This window comes from Coenobita brevimanus, chromosome 93, assembly GCF_032717465.1.
Source record: "Coenobita brevimanus isolate Jiangsu-jjx chromosome 93, ASM3271746v2, whole genome shotgun sequence".
NCBI lineage: Eukaryota > Metazoa > Arthropoda > Malacostraca > Decapoda > Coenobitidae > Coenobita > Coenobita brevimanus.
In genome coordinates, this window is record NC_137046.1 from 50,686,100 (window position 1) to 50,704,050 (window position 17,951).

The following is a 17,951-nucleotide window of genomic DNA, read 5'->3' on the forward strand; positions in this document are numbered from 1 at the left end:
CATTTTTAAATATTATCATTATCTCTTCTGCTATTACACCAACCTGCGCTTTTTTTCCCATAAAAGGATTGGATGAAGGAGGATCCATAAACAAAGAAAACGCTCAGAGGTGGGAGAACTACCAACAGCATATCCACTGAAATAGTCCACACAATCATTCGCTCATCACTCAGACCCAATGGTAGCTCCACTTACCAAAACAATCTTTTTTTTTTTCTTCCCAGATGCTTTATACATATACCCATTCGCAAGCCATTCCACAGCTTTTAACAGAAGATGAACAGAGGAAGGAAAAACAAATTACATAAACAGTTATCAATACACAAGATTGCAGATGTTTTCCATTCATAAAAATAAAAGGGGGGATGGAAATAGAAAATTGGAGGTGGAAGCTTATGAGAGTATGCCAGCCTGCTCTCTGTGTTAATGAAAATCTGAAAAGGTTGAGCTAATGAAAATCTGAAAAGGTTGATCAGAGGGAGATGGTCACGAACAGGTCCTGTGGGCTGGTGAAAAGGGAGCTCCCTGTTCCCACCTTGCCATCCACCTCGGCAGTACCGCCCTGTTCAGTTGGAGCTACAGTCTAATATCTATCTATCTATCTATCTGTTTATCTATCCATCTATCTATATCTATATCTATCTATCTATCTATCTATCTATATATTTGTTCCTGACCATCTCCCTCCGCTGAAACATTTCAGTGTTTTCATTAATACAGATAGTAGGCCGACATACTCTCATAAACCATTACCTCCAATGCTCATCGCTGTAAATTTTTCTTGCTGCCACTAGACAATTGTATCCTTAGGATATGCCTTTCGAACTGGTGTTCATATTATGATCTTCATTAATCCTTTAGGTATGAAAGTCTTTCCTAAACTAAATAAAACTGTCTGGTGATGGCAGGAATAAACAAAATTTAAATGACGTCTTAGGGAAAAGGGTTAATTACCTTAACAGAATAATGACGACTAAATTTATGGAAGTCTAATGATGCATGGAAATGAACCCTTTAGCCCCCTACAATGATATCATTTGTTATAAATCGGGCTGCCATCAAACGATGGGAGGAAGGGATTACATTAGACTATGTTTAACAACTCTAGTTCGAAATATCGTTCTTAATTTGAATAAAATTGTTTAGAGATCCCCCCCCCTCCAAAAAAAAAAAAGGCGTCATTGTAGCGTAGGGTTTAATGGAGGTAGCTAGGACGCTCATTATTATTATTATTATTATTATTATTATTATTATTATTATTGTTATTATCATTATTCACTACTTTTTTTACCCACCAGGAGCCAAGGGGCACGATGCTAGGTTGGTCAGTTCCAAGATTTAAAACGAGGAAAACCAGCCTCACTCGTCCCTGAATGGCATTATGTGAGCAGTAAATTCAAACCACTATGATGGAAACCTTTACGAGCCCCATCTATTTGGAGCGCCTTAACCCAGTGGGCCACCAGGCGTCACGTGTTTATATGGTTACTACCCAGCATAGTAAATGGTTTTCTAGGTTACAGAAAGCCATATGGATTGTCACTCAGTGCAGCCACCTAAAGGCAGGACTACATCGAGCGAATGGATGATGGGAGCCCTACCACCACCACCTCCTCCTTCTTCTACTACTACTATTACTATTACAGTAATACAACTATTACTATTACTGCTTCTACTACTACTACTGTTATTATTATTATTATTATTATTATTATCATCATCATCATCATCAATCATCATCATCATCATCATCATCATCATGATCATGATCATAATAATAATAATAATAATAATAATAATGATAATAATAATAATATTATTATTATCTATTTATAGCAAGAGACCATAATCCCGTAAGGGGTGGCCATTTGCCTTTGAGTTGCTTGTTTCACAGGGAGGGGCACTAATCCTTCGCCAACCCACTTGTTGACAAGTAGGGAACACATGAGTTGGTTATTACCACTCAGCGTTGAAAATGGTTTCCTGGCTTAGAGGAAACCATTAGGCTTGTCACTCAATGTAAAGCCACTTGATACAGAAAGAACAGTAATTAAAAGTGACAGGAAAGATGAGAAAAAACAGGAAGGTGAAGGAAGAAGCAACACTACATCAAAAGAGTGGATGATGGTCGCCACCACCATCCACCATTATGATTATTAATTTATATGTGCGAATTAATACAGTGTGACATCTAATCCATCAACGGACTTCAGTGATAGCTCATACCATATTATTAGCAGTCACTTCTGCACATTATTGTATTCTTTAAAAATGGCCAATCAAATGCAGTATTACAATCACTGTTTATTTTTAGCTTTTTTATACATCCTGTATATACAGCAGTATATCTTTTACAACAACATGAGCACTGAAAATTTGGTTAACGCTTTGACCAGGAATTTGAGATTCTGAACTTTACTCCGACATCCCATCGCAACAGCAACGTGGTTTCTGTCAGACGTTAGCCCTCAGGCAGCATATTTTTACGATATTCTAGTATGTAATGAATATAACCTCATATGTTTGATTCTGAAGTTATTGTGACAATCGCAAGACAAATTCTGAACTTAAAAGTAGAAGTAGCATTACAACTAGAGCTTAAAGCATGAAATAATAATTACATACTTTGGAAATGTTTGACCAACATTCATCTTAGCTTCAACATTCAAAACTCTAACACTATGAGACAAAACATAACCTATGTACAAGTCAGCAAATCCAGAATATTAAGAAAACAAGTGAAAATAAATATAATAAAATTTGGCCTTATGTAATGATGCACATCAGTTTTGGCATCACCACAGTTGATGCTTCAAAGCAACTTCACCTTTATTTTATTTTATAAATGCACTCCTCTCGTGACGACACACAAGCATTACTACCAGTGAATGCAACAAGAGGACACACTGTACGTCAGAGGCACGTCCAAACCATCTCCTGTTGTCATATTGCTTCTCATCCACCCATCACGGCATATATGATCTGGATAGTGTCAACATATAACGAACATATATTAAATAAAAATACGACTGAATTTAGACAGTGAATGTGGTAAAATGCAGAAACCAATGAGACTGAAATGACTGAATGAGTAGTAGGTAAGAAGACCTGTCAGGTGAGTGAGTTGGGTTAGAAAATCAATGATAGCATGTTATTTGATTAGGAATTCTGGAGAGTTCAAGAGCTGTTACGTATATGCATTTGATGATAAAGAGAGTTACATTATATGAGATGCTAGGTGAGAGGGCGAGTGGGTAAGCAGAACAGTGGGTGGGTGATCAGCTAGGAGGTAAATAAGGCTGGTCTAACTTCAGGTTCCTCTGCGCGTTCAGTGGTGGCACTCAAATGTCACAAGGTGCCTGGAATCACACACAGCCACCAGTCAAGCAGTCATTCACCAGATACAGTACGGTACCTGGCCTGTTAGTTATATACATAATTCTTGGGTAAATTTGGACTATGGTTACCTCCGTGTACATCCTCCTGTCGAACCCATGCCGTCCTTTATATCAAGAACTCGAGGGTCAAGACGGGCAAGATACGACCAAGCTCAGACATGGAAGTTGTACTTGGCTATAGTTTCTGTGCAGGGCACTTGGTCAGTCGTTACAAGCCTCACCACTGTAGCGTCCAGCTTGAGCACCAAGGCTAATTTACTACTGTGTGAGATCCTCTAAAATCACTCGAACACACTGCCATGCCTTCTCGCTATCACATACCACACATACCATTTTAACTATATAATTTTATTTTCATTTTCAGGAGCATACGCATACCAGTTAATTCCTTGAAAAAATACATCACACAAAAGCACATTAATAAATCCTTTTTATATATATAACTTTTGTAGAAGAAAATAGCTTTGGGATGCCACTCAGGTATGAACGTTAAAGATGAGGGTGAAGATACTGAGGAGCGGCTTGGCACGGTGTGTGAGGCGGGGTGGGACGGCTCAGTCTGGTGTAGGTGGAGGGCGGAAGGCTGGGGAACACACACCCCAACACCACCCCGTAGGGACTGTCCACCTCAGCACAGCGGGTTTGGTCATAATTCACAAATATAAAGCTTCACAGTGTCTAAGGTCATCAGGAATCTGAATCTTATACCAATAATAGTAATAATAATAATAATAATAATAATGGAAGTCAGTTTGTGGAGTTCTTGAGAAAATTGGAAGCGTTAGGTTGAATGTGTACAGGAAGACTGGGGGTTTATAGTCTTAAATGTCTAGGAAAGAAAGTGAACAAACTGTCTACAGTAACTGTATCTCTAAATGCGTTACATGTATTTGTAAGTAAATCAGGAGTTTGAGCTCTATAATACATGAATATACTGCATTACCAATACTGTCTGAGAGTGGCTAGGAGTATCTTAGTTTTATTTGATAAAAAGAAAAATACACTCCCAGGAACTCACTGGAGATACAAAGACGATTTTAAAATTTTTCACCATTAATTAAAGTTCTACACAATGAAGAAGACATCCAATTTGATTGTCCTATTATACAGATAAATTCCAACGATCAATACTGTCAACAAGTTATCACAAACAACAATAGAACACAAATACTTCCAGTTGCAAGAACTGTGGATAATATGTACCGTAATCTAAGGAGTACTCCCACTATCCAAAACAGAAAAAGTATAGGAATTTTAGTGAAACTGTTCCCGAAGCATCACAGTAAAAAGATTGTGACCTAGAATAACAAGATTAAACATCACATTTTTTAAAGATTCACCCTTTGCAAGATAAGCACCGACCTGCGTGATAAAAAGTAAACTGGCGTCAAAGTAGGCAGGAAAAGCAGAAGGTGCGATGTAGATGCTAGGCATCTAATGAGTTACAAGTCTTTCGGTGAGGAAGGCACGATGGAGAATGATCCCTTGGTCAAGTTCTGATGGAGATGATATGAACAGTGAAAGCAGGCAGTTTAGCAATATGGTTCATCAAAAAACACTGTCCATCTTAAGATGACCTGCCTGGGGAACGGAGAAACTTCTCAAAGTTATGGACACCAAGTTACAATGGCTCACGAAAGCAGAAATAATGCTGTGTCGGCCACTCCATACTGTGATGCCTTCTAATTTGACACACTATCATAGCACTTGCAGGTTTGAAAGCACTCATAAGTAATCTCCATGAATCACACTACTCAGTAACTAAATAATAAAAATTATATTACAGTCGGGTCTTGTGCGGAGAACAAGTACAGGTACAACTGGCTGGTTACAAGAACTCCTGCGCGAACAGTGCGCAATGACAGCCTTGTGCAGCGACGCGCAGTGACGCAACAGCCGGGACTGGCGAGCTCCTCCACACCTCTTGACTATACACACGTACAATCTAGTCTAAATGCCCGACAATAATGGCATACAGTATTTACAAAAATAAAATTATCAAAATAGATCCCACTTCAACAGTGGAATATTCCCTCCATAATAATGAAGATACAGCCATTTAACAAAGCTAAATTTGTATATACTATAGTTTTTTTTTTTTTTTTTTATAGCATAACTAACATATATGCCAGAAGACGACAAATCCGCCATTCATAATAATTTTTCTTTACATGTACACACAGTTGGTGGGCAGCAGGCAGCAGAAAGAGCGCGGGTACATGATGACTGCAGGGCAGGCATCCTCCCTACAGTCAGTGCTGCCCCGCCTTTGATCCCTCTGCTCCTAACGGTAGCTGGGAAGGTGGGCAGCAAAACTGGAGCTTCAGTCATCGTCTTTCTTCTCAGGCTTGAGATCAACCATGGCGTGCAGCTCTTCCGGTGTATACCTTTTGTGAAAACATACGATATTTAGTATTTCTTCCACAAATGTTATTTATGCTGCACAAACTGAAAGGTGTAGTTTTCATCTATCTATCTATCTATCTATATGAATTTTGCAGGGTAAAAGTTGCAAAGATTGGCTCAGTCAAGGAATTCGTGGAGAAGGTTGGGAGAGGCCTTTGTTCAGCAGTGGATGTGTAATGGCTGAATATATATATATATATATATATATATATATATATATATATATATATATATATATATATATATATATATATATATTCAGAAACAAGAACAGAAAAGTACATAGAGAACTTTCAAGAGCCAAAAGAACCAAGTAAAATTAATCAGATATTAGCTTATTTATCTTCAGAGCCCCTCAAGAGTCTCGACTTAATCCCACCGGCATCAGCTTCACCTTACTCACTCTCATTACACTTGAGCGATAGAGAACATGTCGACTAAAAAAAAAAAAAGGCGCAATCTTTGTCATATATATCTCTATGCATTCTTTAATCATCCATTTCTCGCCCTCGTCGGCTCTTTTGCTTCCCTCTCAGAAATCCGTTTATCATATTAAGTTATCTTCTCAGCATTCCATGCCTCTCCCCATCATTAAAATATAGCTTATACATAATTTCCCTCCTCACCACCCGAGTCATATCCATTCTATATGGCCATACCTCAGGAAGAACATTGCGGTACTATACTGATAATACAGAATATATAATCTAAAACAATCTTAAAGTCGCTCTAGCTAATAACTGAATGTATGCGTACAAAAGAGAATAAAAAATGATCAAATATTTGCGCATATTTCATTTACATGCAACCTACCCGAGAAGGGACTGAAGGTCGCAGACAAAGCGGTAGACATATCGTTTGCCAGCAGTCTTGTGAATGATGTTTTTATCATAGTAGTACCGTAGACCACGGGAAAGCTTCTCGTAGTTCATCTTGGGCTTGTTCTTCCTCATTCCCCACAACCGTGCTACTTCGTCCGGATCTGTTAGTTTAAACTCCCAGCCATCACCCGTCCATGAAATGTGCTGCTGCTGTTTCTTGTCTGTGAGCAGCTCAAGAAGGAATTGCCATAATTGGATAGGACCAGATCCTGTGAAGCAGGGGCCGGTTCCTGTCTGGTAGCCCAGTGTCGCAGAGCTAGGGCCCAGAAGGCCTGGAGGAGGCTTCGTGTCCGGTGTGGCCACATCGGTACGTGCTGGTAAGTAATGGGGAGGGAGAGCACCAACTCCATTGTTAATTTGCGACAGATCGTGCCCTTGTGAGGCTGCTGTTGACCATGGTTCTAATGCTTGGGGAACGGTTTGAAACTGTGGTGGGTCATAAGGCGTTGAGTAGCCGTCGGAGTACTCGTGTGGGTACCTGTGTGTAGGTGTGGGCTGTGGGTACTTGAAGTAAGACAAACGATACTTGTCATGAAGACTGTAGAAATCGTGTGCTGATGGGTCGAGGTAGTGGACTGTTGGGTGATGGGCATCAGGCAGGGTGTGGTAGGGCTCTGGGTCGGCCTCTGGGTAAGGCTGGGGTACAAACCCTCCCGGTGATCCCTCTGACGGGGGCTCACTCACGGCGCCCATACTCTCCGCGCTCGGGTAGCCACCTGCCGGCGAAGAAAATCAGTATTAGCATTAGACTATAACCCACAAAGCAATACATTCGTCACAAATATATAAATATCATCACGCTGTAGTTCCAGACAGTTTTGACCGTTTGAAAGAGGATGGTTTCCCTCAGCTAAATAAATCGGTGGGCGTTTACCAAGATACAATCGTTCAGTGGTGCACAGCAGTTAAAATGTTAACTTTCCTTGATTAAATGCCTGTAATATTAAGACGATCATTTGCACTTTTAGTGACTCGGTCAGTCATGGTAAAAAAAAAAAAAAAAAAAAAAAAAAAAAAAATTGTGAATAAATGAATCAGTCAGTTATAAAAGGTGTTAAAAAAGTCTTAGGCTAACCGCACTCACGCATACACTTGCTCACAGTCGTAACTTCTTCAATCATTTGGTTGTAATTAGTTGCACAAATATGTTTCTGTCGCCTGTTTAAGATATACTGGTCGACTGATAAGACAGAACATAACTCACTATAACCGTGACGAAATTGAGGCTTCACTCCATACAGGGTCCAACAGACCATGTTCTTGATAACACCGCCACTAAACTTGTGGCACGGTAACTCGAAGTACAAAGTCGATCGTTATACGTTTCTCTAAGCCAACTCTGACATCTGAATTTTTGATACTATTGCTTGCACATGGAAAAGGGACACTTTTTTATGAGTGTACAACCCAGGTGGTGACTGGAAGTGGAAATGGAGGTTGAAAGCCCTCGCTCCAGAATCCATCCACTACCGACTCTTCCTGGATGACGCTGAAACCCAACTGCCACGACTTGCGGCCCCTCACTCCTGCGCACCCCATCGCCCACACCACCCTCCCCGCTCACTGAATCCATGCCCCGACCACCCTCACATTCTAACTCAAGCCTTTTGAACCTCTGGCAGAAGGGCGAACCTGGGTCATGGGTACAGCCGTTGGTTATGGACCCCGTGACTTCTTCCCAGACGTAATGGCAGCTTCTGAGTACAAGAAGAACCTACTTCCCAGTCGTTTCGCTGCCACTTTGACCTTACGACCTGTGCATTTTCTAATCTGCTAATTGGGTTATGACCTCTGACCTATGGAGGTATTGTGCCGGCAACCATTCCCGAAAGTTACCACCTCGCAGCTCCCTGGCGCAGCTCAAAGCGTTACCTCCACTCTCACTCCATGCTACGGTAACGGTATGCTCAGACACATAGGCATAGTCTCACGGTAAATAAAGCTTTTATCCATATACAACTTGAGTGTTCAGATTATTGTTCTACGAAGCTTTGACTCACTGACGATTCGCACCGACCCATACCAGCCATCATTACAGAAGCATGCCCGCCGCAACACTGCAATTCAATTGTTTGACAGAATTACATGCGATAGAGTCTGGAGGTTCATCACTTGAGCTAGTAAAAGAAAAAAGTTACAGCATGTACTTTTACTGGGAGGGGAAACTCACGAAGCCTGACTAGCTTTGATATCCAACTGTCACTTACATCTTCTTGTATTGCTATCAAAACCAAACGCCACTTCATTGCACCCATAACTAAAGTAAAATTTATATGGAGAAACTTCTATTAGGTTTCTAATAAAGGGAAGCACGTGGACGAGAGAAGTATAGTGATTTGGCTTCAACTACCGCGAATAACCTCCAAACCATGAATTTTATTGTTGCTGACAGTACAGAACAGTAAGTGGTATCTGACGGCTACGTCCTAGACATATTCCTCTATAAAACTGTCATTTAAAACTAAGCACATTATATTCTGTTCTAAAATTGAGTAGAAATGATATAAGTTACCAGGAAATCACCTGAAGTGGCCGAAATGGGATTTTCGTTTATATTAATTCGACATTTTATCAGTGTGACATAATGATTACGATACTGTCCTACTATTGCTACTACTATCACTCCTACCACCGCCGCCACTGCTACTGTCAGCGACAACAGAAATAGAATAATAACGACAGAAAAACTGCAAATTCTTCCATGTTAATGTTGCGGGCGCATTACCGCCTCGTTACATTTAGTTCTGGCTGGGTAAATCCTGGTTACTACACACACACACACACACACGGAACGATGATAAGCCTAAAAGAGCGACCTGAGAGGAAAAGCAATTTTCACCTCAAACCTAAAAGGATAGAGAGACAAAAGTCTTCCCTCACAAGGAATGCTCTGCTCGGGGCGACGGTTGGCGCTGAAATCCATTTGACTGATTGATTTGTTAAGATTAATTGTGCAAGCAGCTAGGGATCACAGCTTACAAGACGAGCCTATGATGATGATGAGAGAGAAGTGAGGGGAGACACAAGGAGGAAGACAGTGTAGTGAGAAGGAACACACTATTCATATCTGATAATCATGGAGAAATAATGCTAGAAGCGATTTACACAGAAACATAATGTTTACATAGGAGACAGAGTGGAATACAGTGATGTGAGGAGGCACATACAAGTTAAACAAGAAGGCAGTTATACGGACACAATAAGAAATACAGTGCAGTGGGAAGAGACATTTACACATACGCAAGGGAAATGCAATTTATACAAAGACACAATGAGGAATACAGAGCAGTAAGGAGGTATTCAGACGGAGGCACGAAGTGGAATATGCTCTAACCAGAGACACAACGAGGAATGAAATTTACATAAACAAGGCGAAGAACAAGGAACGTGGGAGGATATTAAGAGACGTGATAGAATACTTGTGGCAACAGTACGAGAAGTAAGGGTAATTGGTGACGATGTGAGAGAGAAGGGAATTATTGTGGTAGCTCTATGAGATATAGCAGAATAATTATGTGGCAGCTGAATGAGGAGTGAGGATAATTGGTGATGGTACAACAGACGAGAGAATTATTACGGTAAATGTGTGAAAAATGAGAAAGTAATTACAGTAGTTTCATAATAAATGAGAAAATAATTTTGGCAGATAAGTGGGTGAGAACACTGTAGAGCTTAAATCACAGGCATCTCAGTACATCGATTGGAACACGATAATGATTTCATTTGCATAATTCGTAATGAAATATCTGCCATCCGAGAAGGGCATTCTTCAGAGCAGGTGTGGTGGACATGAATGGAGGATGGAGTCATTAAATCCTTAGGTAGCTCCATAGCAGTTAATCTTCTCACTTAAAAAAGGCTGTAACAAGATATCGCCCCATCTTTTCGTCAATTTTGAGATCCTTGAAACAAACTAACAGATAGGAGCGAAATCATGCCCTTCCATCACACACACACACACACACACACACACACACACACACACACACACACAGAGAGAGAGAGAGAGAGAGAGAGAGAGAGAGAGAGAGAGAGAGAGAGAGGATGCTGGCATTAGAAAGTCTTACAGGACAAAAAATGTCAACATGGCAAAACCTAAGGTGAGTCGGGGTATGTGAGGCAACTGCATGATGGAAATGAACTATCCATCTGGGGAAGATGATGCAGTTCTGCACGGCACACAACAGTTAAGCGGATACAAAGATTACCGAGGTTTTGACGTTCTGGTCACGAATTCGTCATTCACTGTAGTAACAAAAGTATCCCTGGACCGCCCTTCATGTGAGAAATAATGAAGAACAAACGAATCGTAACTAATTTAAAAAGAAAAGAGGAAATAAAATGCTAGAAAACAATTACTTTAGAACAAACACCTGTTTTTTTCTTGTGCGATTCACATAGTCAATATGCAGGCGACTGACAAGTGTCGATGATCAATAAAAATTTTACTGCATGTAGAAATAATAATGAGAAATAATAAACTCACACAGATAACAAAACAGTCCTATCATATCCAAGACGGGAGTCCTCAATAGCTTACTTTCGACCTCGTGTCGTGGAGAAGTAAAAAGTAGTTCCCAGTGATAAAAACAATAAGGACAAAATGAACACTGACAGAAACACACGTTGCTGTCATGCACTGTTATCGACTTCGATGAAAGAGTTTCCATGTCTTTCGTTGCATATATGTATAGTGCAGTATGCATGTATCGTAACGGCCATCTTACATGCGTCTAATATTAGCAGGCAGCTCAACTAGACAATCTCAGTGTTTTTCGGGTCATCAAGGGCGACTGATTCGTATGTATGGCCGAAGGACACGCGTCCTGTCAATGAAGAATTTAACCGGCCCCTCTCCACACCACACACACGGCTATAGGCTTCCGGGAAAGTAGTGCATGCGAAAACGTGATTTTTGGAATGTGGCAGAAATAAGTGACGGCAGTGAGTGGTGTAGTGGAAATGAATTGTGTGTTTGTAGTAAGTAGTGAGCTGTGTGGTGACAGTGAATGGTGTGGTGACAGTGAACGGTGTGGTGACAGTGAACTGTGTGGTGACAGTGAATGCTGGTGGCAGTGAGTAGGGTGGAAGCAAGTGGTGTGGTGGCAGTGAGTAGGGTGGAAGCAAGTGGTGTGGTGGCAGTGAGTTGTGTGGTCGCAGAAAGTTGGTGTGGCGGCAGTGGTGAGCGGCGGGTGGCACTTGAACGGCACCAAGAATCAGCACTGGAGTTCTGAGGGCGGCGGGGTCACGAAGGCGGCACGAGGGGTCAGAGGTCGTGCCCCAAACATTATGATACTAACCTAATTCACAGCCAATTAAAGGGAAACTACCGTGTAAGGCACCGACTCGCCTCTCGCCGGCCGCCATTCCCTCTCTCTTATGCTCGTTCATAAAACCACCAACACCAATTGAAAGTCGGTGGTGGATCCAAGAGGAAGGGGAGAGGAAGGGGTGGGGGAGGAGAGGCCAATGACCTCCTAACAATATATGAATATATTCCAATATATTAATTAGTACTGATTACACGCCCAAAGACAAACACTACGACAGCTATACACTACAGCTAGATAAAAACGCTCTATGGAAACGTGTTTTTCAAATAAACTGCTTAATCACTGGCCTACATTTACTATTAAATACTGTATTTCTTTACCTAAGTAATCTAGAGTAAACTAAACAATGGACTCTTAAAAGTAGATCTGCTCAGCACAAATATACGATAATCACCATGTGTGAAAGACAAACTACAAAAAGTACAAAAGTTCCTTATTATTAAAAATAATAAAACTGCAACTTCCACGTCATACAGATCACAGCAGTCGGCACCCCGCACCTTCACCGCCCATCACGCCGCCTCACCGCCATCAAATCCACAATGATTGGCTCTGCTTTCCTCCTCCCAGGCATGTCAACTTTCTAAACTGGCTAATTGATTGGGTGGGTCACGAGGGGTCGAAGGCGGGTGGCGGGAGGTCATGCAGAGAAGTGTGGGTGCCTCGCTGTCCCTGTTACGGTGGTTGCTTACTGCTCCGCCTCACGCTAACACCCCAAAGGCCATAACGAGACGGCTAGCAATTTTACTTAGAGACTTTAAACAAATAACAACTTTCTTACGCGAATATGTGATCATGTGGCACGCGGCTATCATAGACCTAAAAAAGATATACAAATTAACGGCTGAATTACACTCTTGAATGTTCAGAACGAATATACTGGTGAATATCACCAACTTGTTTCCGTATGTCTTATTTCGATTGCAAACTTAATTTTCTCTCAGGATTACCTAACCGTTAATACCTACACAAAAACGTTTAAACCCTCGATATACAGATGTGTCAGAGTACTGGGTTTTCCCGTAGTCTGTGTCGTCATGCTACAAGTGGAGGGCCTATGAGGAGGTCTGGTGGTGCCGAAAGGTAGCTGTGGCAGTACCCGGGTCCCTTTCATCATCCGTCTGGCAGATAGAAGATGCCGTTACTCTCACGCCTGATGGCAGGTAGTCGTACCTAAGGCTGCCGATAACGTGCCATGTCGTTAAGCGGTTCGGAGGAGTTGATGCCAGTAGCAGAGTCGATGGTGACTCTGCCTCACCTAAGGTTACCATGCCTTTACCGCACACACCTGTGGCGCTGCACTATTATCACTCATTATTAATAATACGTTTACTTAAAGGTCTACTTATTTTTTACTGAGTAAAGGACTGCATGTATTGCTTGACATTTTTATTTGCATTTTTAACATACAACACGCACACCGCGCCTGTTTCAGAGTATTCTAATACCGAGTTCTCTGATGCACCTTCAGTATCTACTTTTGTGGTGATGTCTATTTTCTTGTTGTGCAGACGTTGACGCAACACACACACACACTCGCTGGTGCAGTGGTAACGCTCTCGCTTGCCAACTGGTGGACGGGAGTTCGCGCCTCGCTCAGGTTGCGAAAAGTTTCACTGACGAAGTGGGTGGTTACTGTCCCCCTTGAGCAAGGGGACGGGTGTGTGCGTGTGTGAAGGTCACAGCCTTGCCCATAGATCGGACTATATGAGCTCTCAGCTCCCTTCCGGGAGGGTAAAAGCTGACGATCACGACCATCAAGTGATCCTGACCGACCCGGTGAATTACACACACACACACACACACACACACAAAATATTGAGAGAGTTCGGTCATGTGGAGCGATCAGAAAGTGAGGCACTACAAGATGTTACTCTCTTGAAAACTAAGGTCATTGGAACGAGAAGGCGGGGGTGACTAATGACACGGTGAAAGGATAAATAATGTGTGTGAGAGTATGCACGATTATGTTGGGGAGAGTGGTAGGTTGTGGGAGAGGGGATCCTTCTGTCGAAGCCACCCCTGGCAGGATGAGGTGTCAGACAAAAAAGATAGATGGATAAATAGATAGACAGACAGACAGATATAGAGAGATAGAGAAACAGATGGATGGTGATAGATACAGATAATAAAACGTCCAGTACAAACATCGAATAAAGAGGTACTGCACGATCCGGTGTAGAGATAGGCACGTGGTGATGGTGGGTAGGAGACGATTAAGGCAGAGGAGCACTGTTTCCACTACGCGAGGTTACGACACTACTGTAAATTTGCGCTGAAAAGTCGCATCAGGGGCTGTATTCATAGACTTTCCCGAGATTATGCTGGGTATATGATCGCATATATTTTTATCTTCACTCAAGCAATTGCCTAACACTTCGTACCAAACTAGAGTGAATATTATAGTGTAAAATCCAACCAAGCATAATCATTCTTGATAATAAATCACTGCTATGGAGGCTTGTTTGTCGTAAAAACTGGTCAAAATCCTTTATGAATACTTTTCTAGTTCTCTGCTTTCCACTCTCCTCAGTAAGTGTATCACGAAGTCTGAGGATAAGTACCTCCTGGATCCACAAAGGTAACGGCTAAGTGTTCTTGGCCTCTTAGGGAATGTATTGTCATAAAAAAGTGAGATTAATAGTGTTAAATATATTTTAATTCATGCAGTCCGATGATATATTTTTTACTTTGCTTTTCCTCTAGCCAGATGGTTTTATTTAACTTAGGGCCGACTTCTAGCGGTGAGGGGGGGTTAATGAAGGTTACATCTAACTTTTCCCGTTTGACAAGTCATTCCAAAGCCTAATAAAATTAGCTGATAGTACTTAAGAGTATACAAAGTAGCTACGACATCCTAGTGAAGGGATTATTACTCTTCCTACAACTGAGTTTTCTCATCTTTATTTCTGCCTCCTACCCAACCCATATATCACTGGGAGCTAAAGTGATGATGATCACCAAGTAAATAGTGGTAGTAGGTGTCTCCCCACCCTATGTACTGTTCTGGGAATCCCGAGGGCACAAGAGCCGGGGCAGCAGTTTTCGAGTGGTGTGTGGCAGCACAAGCCTCACACCTGCACGTTACAACACTCCGATAAACCCGTAAAAGTTGTGATACTGTCCACACGTCAAACTAACACCTCACTGCACCAGATATCACGTTGGCTCATTTCGGAACATAGTACGTGGGATATCTGAGCTATATAACATGCCAGTCATATAAAGTAGCATAAGCTAGTGACATTAATAATAAAAGATAAGCAGGATGGGTTCGGCTTATTTTTTACGGCATATAAAAATGATTGACCAAAATCTAATACGTACAATACAAAGCGCTTTCTTCTTCTGGAACATATCTCAATTTACGATTCTACTTTGAAACTACAAGAATAACTCTCAGGCTCCTACGACTCACTCAGCTAAATACACGCGTCCGGCGTTACCTGGGATAGAATACTTCAGTTGTTAAGACCATTAAAGAGTTAATAAAGTACAGTTTTCTGTCTAAATAAATATATCGAAATCATTTTGCTCCTTGCTTGATAGATCCGGAATAAATTCAAACTCTGACATTAACCATCTGTTGGTTAACTGAAGTATCATATCAAAATACAAACAATGTATGAAGTGAGCTACTGAGAACAGAGTTCAGAATGTTATTAATATACCAGTGTATATATAAATAACGCTGGTTTATGACTGAAAAAATTACAACTTAAGGCTAGGATCTGACTCTGCCTTATGACTTTTTACCCTGTAGGTAAGCCACTTGAAAACAATTAACAGTGTAATTTACTTTCATTTTTGTAATCACAATCAGTTATGGATTGTCTCTTAAGCCATGTCACATGGAGCTGGCATGCAGATACCCGAGGGACCTTTACACCAGCTTACGGAAAACTCCACCGGATGTTTTGGTAGCTCCGTGGCCGACGAATGATAATGTGGCTCACAAGGACGATATTTCCATGCTACTGAAGTGGAGGGTTGAGCCATCCTGCGGGGCAGCGCTTGAGAGGTCTCCCTCCACCCGCTGGTCAGACATAGCACAACAAAGTCAAGGGGTCCTGCTTCACACACAAAACACTCGGATTGTTCAGATTTATAGTGATTCACGGTTTTTTTTTTCTTTTTTTTTTTTAACCACTACACGCATAATTTAATTTTGGGTAAAGCATATTTTCAATCACTGAAGGAGAGCTTACATTTTATTAACAAACTCTATGAGCACTCATAATTATGGCAGAGTATTCTAGATCCCCATACTGTACTGTTATACCAACGTACTGCGTTATCGCTGCAGCGACAGCAACCTCTCGCTCCTACATGACCTGAGGATCGCGACTGTCTTGCGGTAGGTGTAAATATTATTCCACTGAACAATTTAGCACTACATAACAACAACAATTTAGCACTACAAAACACCAAGGAAACAAATTCTTGGCAATCGATAACAGGTCAGTAGTCCACTCGCGTAAGTACAAAATAAGGAGCACATTTGTTGTTCTAGCACTTCACTCGTCATGGCGCAATACCCTTACTCATCCAGTTACACGCTCAATAAATATAAAAAATGTCAAAGTTGCTAATAACATAATTTTAAAAGACTCACGAGCCAAATGATGAAGAACAACAACTACCAGAGTTGCAAGACAAAGTCATACATAACAAGCACAGTCCATCCACAAGGAAAAAATTACTTTTGATTTAACAACTGACTGCCCGGCGAATTTGCTACTAGTTCTACATACTCCATCGGGGATGCAAAGTTACTAAGCTTTATGATTCCCAGTCCCACTCCCTCATACACCCACTACCACCCCTCTCTAATTCAAGCCTCCCAATACCCAGATAACGAGCGGAAGTGACGCTACTCCTCACCGGATATCCTGCCGCTGGAGTGTCGCAAGCGGGAGTACAGCCGCGGCCGCAAGGTAGGGTTGGGTGGGTGGGGCTGTGGTGAGAATTGAGCTGAGGGGGAGTGTGGGAGCAAAAAAGGGCGAGAGGGGAAGGGGGAAGCAGTGAGGTGAAGAGTGGAGGGGAGCAAGCAGTGAGGTGAACAGTGGAGGGGAGCAAGCAGTGAAACAGGAGGGGTTGGAGCAAGGTGACGCGGAAGGGGAAGAGAGGAAACAGTGAGATGGGAGGGGAAAGGAGGAAGGAGTTAGGTGAAAGGGGAAGGAAAGAGGCTGTGAGGTGAGAAGGGAAGGGATGGCAGAAAGCAGTGAAGTGGGAGAGAGGAGAAGAGAGCAAGCACTGAGACAAATGAGAGGAAGGCAAACAGTGGTGACACAAGACAGAGGCAAAGGGAGAAAGCAGTGAAATGAGTAATAGGTAAAAAAAGAAATATGTGACGGGCGAGAGGTGCTGGGACACAACAAAGAAAGAGGGAAGAAGTGAGAAGGAACAGCAGAGAGAGAGAGAGAGAGAGAGAGAGAGAGAGAGAGAGAAAGAGAGAGAGGACAAGGAATGGGAGGGTGAGAAGTGCTGCGAAAAGCGAATAAAGGTGGAAGGAGAAAGATATGAGGGTATATGAGTACAACGAAAAGGGTAAACTGTAAAGGTAGAGAATGAAGGGGAAGGAAAGCAGGATGAATGAGAATGGAGGTAAATGTTGTGAACTGTGCAAAAAGGGGAAGAAGGAAGAGTTGAGAAGGTGAGATGAGGCATGAGTGGGAGAGGAGAAAAGGAGGAAAATATGAAAAAAAAAAAAAAAAAGCGTGAAAGGGCAAAACAGATCAATGAAACATTTTAGGATAACTGTAAAAATAGCCAAATGAAGCATCGTCTGTATCAGGTATGCATTCAGTAAAACATATGACACACACTGAAATGACACGTGAAAACAATTCTTGGGACCTCAAATACATACGATGAACAGTGAAGGATGTTCAGCGAGGCGTAAACACCATTAAAATGCAAGCAGCCAAGGA

General features: G+C 41.8%; 1 protein-coding gene across 4 annotated transcripts in view; it reads right to left on the bottom strand.

The window, feature by feature from the left end:
- Window positions 1–5,575: 5,575 nt before the first annotated feature.
- Window positions 5,576–17,951, bottom strand: part of LOC145412596 (protein C-ets-1-like) — a 550,754-nt gene continuing 538,378 nt past the window's right edge. For all 4 annotated transcript variants that reach the window (XM_080282510.1, XM_080282508.1, XM_080282509.1 and 1 more), the window contains 2 exons: window positions 6,618–7,401; window positions 5,576–5,785 (listed from right to left, as the gene is read on the bottom strand). In XM_080282510.1, the coding sequence (XP_080138636.1) occupies window positions 5,722–5,785; window positions 6,618–7,401 (848 nt within the window). In that variant the 3' untranslated portion in view covers window positions 5,576–5,721. The remainder of the gene's footprint in view (window positions 5,786–6,617; window positions 7,402–17,951) is intronic.